This window comes from Indicator indicator, chromosome 7, assembly GCF_027791375.1.
Source record: "Indicator indicator isolate 239-I01 chromosome 7, UM_Iind_1.1, whole genome shotgun sequence".
NCBI classification, from domain to species: domain Eukaryota; kingdom Metazoa; phylum Chordata; class Aves; order Piciformes; family Indicatoridae; genus Indicator; species Indicator indicator.
In genome coordinates, this window is record NC_072016.1 from 29262491 (window position 1) to 29273902 (window position 11412).

Here is an 11412-nt window from a genome sequence, read left to right on the forward strand (position 1 = left end):
TGTCGTTTAAAAGTATATGCAATATATTAAGTGACACATGATGGCAGCAGTGAACAGCACTAGCTCAACTGTCCTTTGATTCAAATCTTCAATATTTTGTAGAAAGGAGCATTGCTGACTCCAGTGTTGATCTCCATATGAGGCTGATGAAAAAAATCCACATATAATATGCTAAAATGAGGTATTTTGGCAACCAATATTATTCCTTAGCCACAAAACTTTTTGTTGATTTAAGTGAAACTGCATATAGTCACTCTGTTTCAGAAGTTATATTAAATTAATAAATGTAAATTTAAGTTAATTTTTATTATATTATGGGACATCTCATGATACATGCTATTTCAATGTGAAAATCTGCAAATTCCTCTGTTTTTAAGTGTTCATAAAAAGTAATGAATTTTCAGCAGTGAAATATGTCAGGATATAGATTTAGACTGCCACAACTCCCTAAAAAATCAATACATCACCATCTTCTGAAACTGTTTTCCCTTCTATAGATGCACTTGCAGAGTAGGCATTTCTAAAAATAGTTTGTTTTTTAAAATAAGGAAACAGAAACAGTTTCATTCAAACAGTTACAAAAATCTCTCTCAAACTTGCAATAGCTACATATTTATCTCTGTCAGAGATAACAGAATGTTTCTTTCTTAAAAGATGAAGGTCATAAATGTACATAAATATGCAAAAATAGTTACAATAAAAGCTTTCTTTCATCTTTAATCATAGCAAACTCTAAGTGACAATTTTAATGTGCTCGACAGGTCTCGTTAACAATTTGAGAACTAAAGATTACTCTGTATGCCACTTTCAATATCATAGTGGCTGAAAAATTTCCACCTTAGTCAGAAAATCACCAGGATATAGATAGTCAATGGCCTGAGCAATTTTAACATGATATTTGTAAATCAGTTCTCAGTTCATTCTGGACTGAAAGAACTGCTATTTATCAAAAACAAAGGTCAATTTTAACACCCCCAAACGTCAGTTACCATTAGCTATAAATCCACAAGGATTCAAATTGGATATATTCAAGCAATACAAATAATCAGATTTAAAGCCAATGATTCCTTTATAAAGTTACTTTCGATTATGATTATGCTTTTCGATAATACTCAATGTATTGTCTTCTAGCATAAACGGCAATTTATTCACACAAGTAGAGAAGTAAGTAAAAACAATAGAAGTGTGAAAATCTGTGGATTAAGGAACGCACTCCCCACACAGTCTCTGACATGCAGATGTAGGAGTACATCCTCAGTACTCCTGCACAGCTCTTCCTGAACTTTCAGTGTTTGCCACATGATCGCATTTTTTTTTTTTTTTGCTAATAGCCTAAGTTTCTGGCATGCACCATACCAGATGATGTACCAATATATTTAGAAGTAGATGGATTACTTTCCCTTAAAAAAAAATCTATTCTGCATCTTCAATTCTTAAATTACATGCCTGTCATTATTACACAGACCACTCACTCCTCGTTTCCAACCTCTCGCAGAGAATTCAGTCACAGTATCTCCTGATTCATGCTGCTTGCACTCGCAACACATTCTCAAAAAAGCAGGGAATCTACACATGCAGAGGTGCCTTCCAAACATGCAGGGCAACTCCAGTGGCAAATCCACTGATGGTTGGCATACAAGACAGAAGAAATGTAGCATGCCCGATTTGCTACACAAGGACTGGGAAAGACAGGGGAAGAAGAATAACAAGACATTACAGATGTGAACATAGTGCAGCTGTGGAAACAGAACCTGATTTGGCATGCTAAATGGACACAAGGGAATAGGTCAGAGGTTAATACAAGGAGGAACCAGCCTGGCACATATTCGTGTCATCTAAAGATCTCCCAATTGTGTATCTTGGCCAAGGGCTCCTGCCCTTGCCACGCATGAACAAGCCTGTCCCCACAATCGCTTCAGCTGAGAGGCATCCCTGACCATGGCACGGAGGTTGGAGTAGATGATCTCTAAGGTCCTTTCCAACCTAAGCCAATCTGATTTTATGTACTCCAGTTCTCTGCTTCTTAAACACACAGAGTGGAAAATAAGGAGCTAATAACAGGTGATCTACAGAAAACTAAAACCTCTCAGCAGAGGCCAAGAAGAACATTTAAGCTTTCCTGCTGTAAACTGGACCAGGCTCGGCTTCCTGACACAAGTATCTAAAGAGCAGTGAAAGCATGGCAACATCCCAGCACTCACAAACAATTCACAACGTGTTCACAGTGAGGTAGCTGATGCCCCTTTCTCTTCTTCACCTTGATCTATATGCCATACTTCTGAGGATCATAAACCCCAGTTTGAGAAGCACTGAGCTAGTAACAGGACAGACTCATTAACAGATAGCACATAATAGGAAGTGGTCTATTTCACCCTTCTATTCCCTTGTCATGTCAAAAAAAACTAGCTAAATATTTCATGTCCTAAACAAAATGTTGATACTAAAAACAGAGTCCTTACACAATTCTGATTTTCTAAAGGTAATGAAAGCGTATTATATGATCCTAAAGTCTTCACTGCAGATAACTCTATAAATCTGAAGAAAGGTGCAACCACAGCACAGACAGGCAAACAGATGCCTTTCATCCAACTACCATAAGGAGGGAAGATGGATACACATTCTGCAAACAGCTGTGCTGGCAGAAAACACTATTGAACCATGTGCTCATCACTCTTCTACTAGAAGATACCTTGCTTAAATATATGTCAAAATATGCAGAATTAACTTAAACGGTTTAAGTAGTGAGCCCTTTTACACTATTTTATTTTTAATGAAGTTAGGGAGCACACATAGATCTGTTACCAAACCTAGCAGAACAGCCACAATGAACAGCTACAGGAATGCTGAAGGTAGTATCATACACTGTTGGCAAAGGCAAACAAAATGATAAATTCAGTGCTTAAGTCTGAGAACAGGCTAGGACACAGTGCACCAGTCCACTGGAAATCACTGTTAAATAGTCTTTTTACTAGGTTGCACTATCCCTTTGCTGTAGTCATTCAACCTGCATTAACTAAGTAACATTTGAATACTACTTATAATTCTGCTCTCACTTTATTACACACAGACTGGATGATCACATCAAAGTTTGTCTTTGTGGGGAGAAAATAAAGTTATCAGCATATTTACATATATTTAGCCTTGAAATTTATTCAGTGTTTAGTGACAAACAAAAAACCCTACTATTTCCCATTGTAAAAGTACCTGAAAGTAAAATGGAAATACTAGATAGGATCTTCAAAAGCACACGTGTGACTTAAAAGCACAAGTCCCCTTGAAGCACAAGACGATTTATGTCCCTGAATCAGACACTTTAAAAATACCATCTTATTTGTATAACCTGAATTACAAGTTACTGTCCAGCCAATTAGTTCCTATTATTGACTATCCAGCCACTTACTTGATATAGCAACCTTTGCTCTGCATGCCACCCAGTTTTCTGTCCCATTTTCTGAAGACCTGCCAAAGAGAATAAAAATGAGGGGATCAGGGCACTTAACCTTCTAAAACTCAACCTTTTAAACATTAACTAGTGTCAGGGTTTTTATATTATAACTAGTTTCAAACATTCCTCTTGAAAGTTAAATTTGGTATCTCTGGTTTAAGATATGAGTCGTTAGATTCTTGTGGATAATCTGGAAGGAAGGTATTACCATGAATTTTCTTAATTCCTTAGAAGATTTTACTCCAAGGCTTATTTAACCCGGGTATTAAAAGACAAGTAGATTCATCTTCCTTGTCTTTTCCAGTTATAACAGGACCATATACACCATCAACGGTACTCTTTTTGTACACAGCAATGATTAAGCAACTTAATTATTGGTTCTGTCACTGGTTAGAGACTTGACTCCTCCCTCCCTTAATGGACACTAATTACAAAACATTGCATTGTTAATGATCCAAGGGCTGGAACATCTCTGCTGTGAGGATAGGCTGAGAGAGCTGGAGTTGTTCAGCCCAGAGAAGAGAAGACTCAGGGGAGACCTTAGAGCTTCCTTCCCATACCTGAAGGGATCCTACAGGAAGGCTGCAGAGGGACTTTTCATAAGGGTGTCTAGCAATAGGACAAGGGGGAATGGTTCGAAGCTGCAGGAGAGGAGGTTTAGACTGGATCTCAAGAAGTTCTTCAGTATGAGGGTGCTGAGACTCTGGAATAGCCTGCCCAGGAAGGTTGTGAATGCCTCCTCCCTAGGTATGTTCAAGGCCTGGCTGGCTGAGACCTTGAGCAGCCGAGTGTAATTGAGAGGTGTTCCTGCACATGGCAGGGATGTTGGAGTAGATGATCTCTAAGGTCTCTTCCAACCTAAGCCATTCTGTGATTCTATGATAATATTGTGATTTTACATGCAGGCAGACAGTTTGCTAAGTAGCCAGAGTCATCTTCAAACTGAATCAAAACAGTCTGCAGCTACTGAGCAACAAGAAAGTGTTCCCCTTATACCTGCCACTGTCCCTAACCAAATAGAGTGAAATGAAAATTTCTGGCTGCTGCCAACATCCTGACTTCCAGAGGCAATTAGAGTTTCTTCAGAACTCACAGATTACAGATCTGCATCATAACAGGGACAAAATTCACTTGAAAATTCCAGAATCTTCTCTCTCGCTCATCATCATTAAGCTTTCACCAACACTGAAAAAAAAAAAACCAAACTGCAAATGCACTATCACCTATCGAAGATATGATCTAAATGATAATGATACAACTTTATAGCATGCATCTCTTTCTAATGACCTCCACTGAGATTTCAAGGGGCCCCTTAAGACAGAACCCTAAGCAATGCATGACAGACATAAATCAGGTAAACATCACAGCTGACTATGACTAAGAATACAATCTGCAATACAGATCTTCAAGTGTATCTTCAAATCTCTCTGCCCTGTGATGGACATAAGCCATCACCATTCTGTAGTCACTAACACCAAAGACCACGAGTTGAGTAAATCAACATATAAATACTAGATTTTATTGCATCCTTAAAAACATTAATAAAATATGAATCGTTGTAAATGCCTTCATTTTAGTAGAAAGGAGCAATACAACTGCAATGATTACAGAATACCACACATTGTGTTAGTTTTCAGAATCACCTTTTGCAATAATAGTTGATACAGTCAGAAAATGCAGTTCTTCAATGAACTTGTCCTATAAGACCACACTTCTGAAAGCAAAAAGTATCAGGAATGTTCCCTACAGGTACAGCCAACTGGAGCTAAGCACATATTCGAAGAGTTTCTATGCTAAAGTGCAATATAGCATTTCATTAAAGTAACAACCTGAGAGCAATATTGTCTCTGCACCATGATTCTTGACACTGCACCCAAAATGCTCCATTAGGCACAAAAAATATAGCATTATTCAGATAAACTACCTATATTTTAGTTCATTCAAGAGTTATAATGTGAGAATATTTTCAACTAAACTGAATTTTCCTCATATCTATTATTAGTTTGCTGTAGTTAGCAGAAGTGGCCAGCAGAGGGTACCAATTAACCATGATGATCCCATCATTAACGGAACCTTAAGACTAGAAGAATAAAAAGTAGAAATAGGTGTATTCTGACTTGGAGAGTTTTGTTTTGTGCCTTCAGACTTGGTTAGAAATTTTTTTTTGTATACTAAAGGTAATGAAGAAAACATGTCTATTATATTGCCTGATATTCAGATGCTGAATTATAGTTTAATATCAAAATAATAAAATCTACCCAAAAAAATCTGACCTGTATTTGATTTTCTAAAATAAAAAGAAGATACTCGAATGGCATTATAAAGTAATGCTTTAAAGCAGCAAGAGTGCATGTCTGTATGGGGGAAGGGTTTAAATCCACTTTCCTAGACAGGCTACTAAGAATCCACATAAGCAAAAGCCCATTTCATATGTTCCATTTGAATTTGATCTGCAACTCACCGTTCTGCAGTTCTGCACGAAATCAACTCTTCTTTTTGGCTCTGAAGCTCTGCCCTGTATGCAAGTATACGAGCATTACAAACCATCAGGTTTTTAACTGCTTGTAAGAGCTGGTCTTTTTGTGTGCTCACTGCAAGTAGTTTGCAGATGCCTTCTCGCATGCGGATTTCAAAGTTAATCTTCTCTTGGATGTCACATTCCTAGACATGAAAAAAAAAAAAACAATGGACTGAAAAAAAACCCAAATGACTAAACAAAAAGCCAAATAACATTGTGAATTATTAACAAGCTCTGCTTATTTCATAGTGGGACTAGAAAACCCTAGGTTTTAACTATACGCTGCCATTACATGGTTACTAAATGTAAAATGAGTTTTCTCTTCAGGAATAAGAGAAAAACACATTAGATTCACTATATCTATTACACATGTAAATGCCAAACAAGGCAGTAACATCAACTTATCTTAGCATCCAAAAGTTACTAAAAATTTAGGTGCCTCAATGTGTCATTCATATGATAGTAACATACGGCCCCCTCCTCATGTGGTCACTGAGAGGCCTAACTGAACAAAGCTTATAAATTCACTTGCCAGAAAGTTTACAGTTAACCCTACCCAAATAAACTTTAAACTCAGGAAAGTATCTGAAATATTTGAAAACAGAAATCCAATCACATTACTTCTTTGGCTATCTTAAAAAAGGGTTTAAAAAAAAGTTTTTTTCACTTCTGAGACCTACTAGCGCCCTTCCAGTACCTGAAGGGGCCTACAAGAAGGCTGCAGGCAGGCTGTTTACAAATGCCTGTAGCAAAAGGACAAGGGGTAATGGTTTGACACTAGAGGAGATTTAGATTGAATGTTAGGATCAAGTTCTTCATCCTGAATGTGGTGGAACACTGCAACAAGTTGTCCAGGGAGGTAGTTGAGGCCCCATCCCTGGAGATACTCAAGGTCAGGCTCAACAAGGCTCTGAGCAACCTGATCTAGTGAAGGATGTCCCTGCTCTCTTTAGAGGGGGTGGCCTAGATGACATTTGGAGGCTCCTTCCCACCCAAACCATTCTATTATTCTATGATATAAAAACCAGGTAATCCCAAAAACGAAAAACAAAAAAGAGAATATCCTAATACTTTACTGTTCCAAGCCATGAACTTGAAAGTCAGACAGCTGTGGTGACTTCAACACTGCACAAGGATCACACCCAGCCTGAGGGTATTATAAAAACTTCTGGGAAGTCAAGCTTTTTCCTACCTACTTCCAGACAAACCAGATGTTTAAAAATGTGTATGATTCCTCACTTGACTTCAAAGAAGTCAATCCTTGACAAGCCAGAAGATAATTAAGGTGAAGGATCATAGACAGTTTGCTGTTTCCCAGGGGTGTGCTAGGTGCCACTGACTGATACATATTTCCTCGGTATGTGGCCATCCCGGACCAAACCAAGTATTTCTGACACAAAAAATCAGTGTTATCCCTGGTTTCAGGGTTGCATTGCAAATACATATTGCAAGTGGTTGATGACTGACATTTTTCAAACAAGAGTGTCCAAATTAAAAGCACCACGTCATTTTCTGTTTTATAGTCCATCTGAACTCAAAACAAGTGTTTTGGGGATGGATCAATAAACAATTGAGCGAAATTCAAGGTACAATAATTTGAATTTACAAGTTCAGTATTTCAGGTGGTAGAAGAGTACTGGCAATGGCCCAGCCTTGAGCCTCTAAGCAGCACAGAAACAAGAGGGAGCTAATTTCTCCACAACTCAAGTACCTGAGAAATCCAGAAATCCATGAAGGGGGTAATGAGGACAGTTTTATTCCTTACTTGGGGCTCACTCTGTCATTAGCTGCCTTTGCCATGAAGAAGTGATCCTTTATAGCAGTCACAAGAGGCAGGTGGAAGCTCACCACATAGCCACCATCCATTCCTTCCCAGCTTTACAGGAGTAGGTTTTATTGTTTCAAAAGACCTCACACCATAAAATAAAAGATACATAAAGTTTCCACTACTGTTCCATCTGCTTAGAGAACATTTTCTTCCCAAACCACCCTTCTTTGTTGCCCTAAAGGAAAAGTAGCTCCAGTACATAAGCCACTCCCAGCACAGAAACATGCTCAGGTTGCAGTAGTCATCTACGTAGCATCTGAAACGGAGCTCAGGCACTACGGAACACTGTTATACAAACACAGAGGCTATCAGATTCCTTCAGCAGTATAAGATTCTCATTCTGTTTCCCTCCTCTTCTGTTATAGACAGCAACCACATTCTTGCTAAAAGACCTAGAGATGTACCGAAGGTTCTCCTGCCCCACATGAAAAGACAGAAAGTCACTATGCTCACGTATGCAAACATAGTCTCATTTTCCTCAGGTTGTACAGGAGGTGAGTCAGGCAAAGCAGAAAAAAAAAAAATCTATGTTCTACTGAATTTTCCAGTGTTTAAGACAAGTCAGAACAACATCTGTGAGAACACAGGCGATGACAAGACACCAGCGTGAAGGAAGACATTAATAAGGTGCAGAGGACTCTCCAGGAAATAAGAACTCTCAACCTGGGACCCCATGATAAATTTTTGGGACATGCACAGGTTACCATAACACAGGCTCCCTTGCACCAGTGAATTGCTTAGTGGTGAGCAGCTCCCAAAGATCCTATCAGGCATGTTTTCATAGGAGTTCCACTGGTATTCCCTAAAGTGAATATACAAAGGCCTGGGACCAAGTACACCAAAGACTAGCCCAGTTTTCCCCTTCAGGGATTTGCTTTCTAAAATTTCAGCCACAACCAGGATAAAGCAGCACACCAACACCCACATCTCCAGCACCTGCCTCTCTATCCATGCTTTTCCTTAGCATATTTTCTCCTCTCCCAGAAGGCAAGAAGCAGCAAATAGCTTTCATCAATCATCCTTTATTCCGAATCAAATTTTACACAGCTATGAAAAGCTAAGCAAGGCCTACACCTGCCCCTAAGATATAATTACTCATTCTTTGAGCCTAAACTAATACATCAGCTGTTTCAAAGCTGAATTTCATCTCAAAAGAGTGAAACAGTACTTCCCCGTAGCATTTCCCAGGGTAAGAAGGCCTCAGCACAAACCATGGCTCCTCTCCAGATCTATCACCTGGTATGTAACTATGGAGAGGAAATAAACTTTCCTAGTTTGGGGCATTTGCATGTATTCATACTAGGACTTTCCGAACCACACAAAGGATTCAGGTGATGCCATGTCTCAGCCAGGCTCACACAAAATATTCTGGACTAGCATTAAATGGCTGCTGAGTCTATCTTAAATAATGACCATATAAATCTCATCTGAAGGAATGATTTAACGGCCTGATTTGGAATGTATACAATTCTTCATGCCTACCAAAAAAAAAAAAAAAAAAAAAATAAATCAGTCAGCTTTTTTTTTTTTTTTTTTCAGTACCTTCTAAAAATACAAATACACCATCTGGACTTAAAGGAATGACACAGCACTGTTTTGCCACATGCTGTCTACTAATGCACTGTTTCCATTGTGGTCTCCATCCTTCCTGCACCAGTGGCACTGTAACCCAGGCAGGATTACAAACAGCTTCTGAGGCTTTCAGCCTCACACTGAGGAACTGCCTAAACAATCCCTTCAGAAAGAGTCTTTCTTTGTATTCTGCACCCAGTTATACCTGGAAGGTAAGAATTTTTAAAAGAGTTCTAGTTTTACACAAGTAATAGAGTCACAACAGACGAAAAACCCCAAAAGAACTCCAACAACAACAGCAAAGAAAAATGACATGGACACTGCTGAGGGTAGAACAGATGGAAGTTTTACTTTAACTGGCTTTCAGAACTTTATTCCCAGGTACATTTCCAACTTATTACTGCAGTGGCTTCCATCTAAACCCCATAGGCCTACTTATATGTAAAGCAGTGAGTACAGTTGTAAAACAAAGGCTGTGAAGTCAAAATTGGGGACTTCTCTAGCTAAATACAGAGAGGAGGATTTGTTGCAGCTGATGGCAACAGCTTTACAGACACAGCTGAATTCAACTAGTCCAGGGGTTTAAGTGATTCAAGGTTTAGGGAAACCTCATCAAAAGGAAGAATCAACGGCTAAAAGATTAAAGAGCTAGAAAGAATCGGACCCACGCTCTAAGACCCTGAAGCGGGTGTTGCAGGGAACTCAGCCATCAGAGCACCGTCACCTTTGCTGGGTGGCGGGACCCGGTTTCCCCCCACAGCGCGGCCGAAAGGCTGCCCTGCCGCCGAACAGGGCCAAATCCGGCACGGTAAGCAGCAGACTGCCGCAGGATCCACTCCACGGGCACTTCGCAACTGGAACAGACACGCCGAGCTCGGGGTCAGTGCAGACTTCCGCCCGCCGAGAGCCACCCGAAGCCGGGCAGCGCTCAGTACCCCGCCCCCCGAGCAGCTGCGGGACGCTGTCGGCTCGCAGCAAGAGCGGCTGTCAACGGAGGGCACCCGCACCGGGCTGCAAGCGGTTGCCTTCCCTGCCACCGCGCCTCTACCCCACACCGCATCCCCCTCCGCCCGCGTCTCACCGGCTCCTGGCCATTGGCGCCCGGCACAGGCCGCGGCCGCATCCTCCTCAGGTGCGCTGCCGTTCTTTTGAACGGGAATTTTTCCCGCCCCCAGCAACGGCCGCCGCGGCTCCGCCCAACGGCCGCCCCTCTGACGGCTCGGGAACGCCCGCAGCCTTTGGTCGAGCCGCGCACAGCGGCTTGTGGCGATGGGAGAGGGGCAGAGGCAGCCGTCCCGCTCGTCACTGAAGCCTGCAGATAGCCCTGCAGAAGTGCGGCATTAGCTGTTATTGACAGCTTTATTAACTCCACGTTATTTGGCTAGAATAATGAGTGTTGTAACGCCAAACACCTTTCTTGGCTCCCGGTTCCTTTGTTCCCGTTCATTTAGTTCCCTACGGTAGGCCGATGCCCCCTCTCTACGATGACCACTGTCCACAGGAGCTGGAACAGAGGCCCAGAGCCCTCTTCCAAGGGCTGTGCAGTGCACACTGCTGCTCAGAAGTGCACCATCCATCTTTAACAATGTCCTGGGATTTCAGTGGTTTGTTTGCTTCTACATCTTTAACACGATGGCACTTCAATACCTGTGCCAGCTATTGTGAAAAATAAACTACTATGCAATAGCTGTGCTAGTAGTATGTATTGTGAAAAATAAGCTATTATGTATTAAAATGAAAGTACACTAATTATTCTTTGGATCGACTTGAGAAGAACTCAACCCATCTCTCTGCTGCTGATGGTTTTGCAGCTCTGGTTGTCCTCATCAGATCCAACAAATGAGCCAAAATAGTGCCTCCCATCCATCCCTTATCCCCAGTTTCCTGGGTTTTCTCTCTGAATTCCTTCTCTGCGGGTGATGGTCACAAGCACAGAGCCTCATTACTTTGCACATGCTTATCAACATTTGCAAGAAGTAAAATGTGCTGGAAAGAGTGAGATACACAGTGTTGCTAACAGCTTTCTATAAAAGACAGAAGTCTCCTGGC

General features: G+C 40.9%; 1 protein-coding gene across 1 annotated transcript in view; it reads right to left on the reverse strand.

Moving 5' to 3' along the window:
• RTKN2 (rhotekin 2) overlaps positions 1-7829 on the reverse strand; it is a 32316-nt gene extending 24487 nt beyond the window's left edge. The window contains 3 exon segments of the mRNA XM_054382710.1: positions 3401-3459; positions 5907-6106; positions 7740-7829. Coding sequence (XP_054238685.1) covers positions 3401-3459; positions 5907-6106; positions 7740-7829 — 349 coding nt within the window.
• Between the last annotated feature and the right edge of the window lie 3583 nt (positions 7830-11412).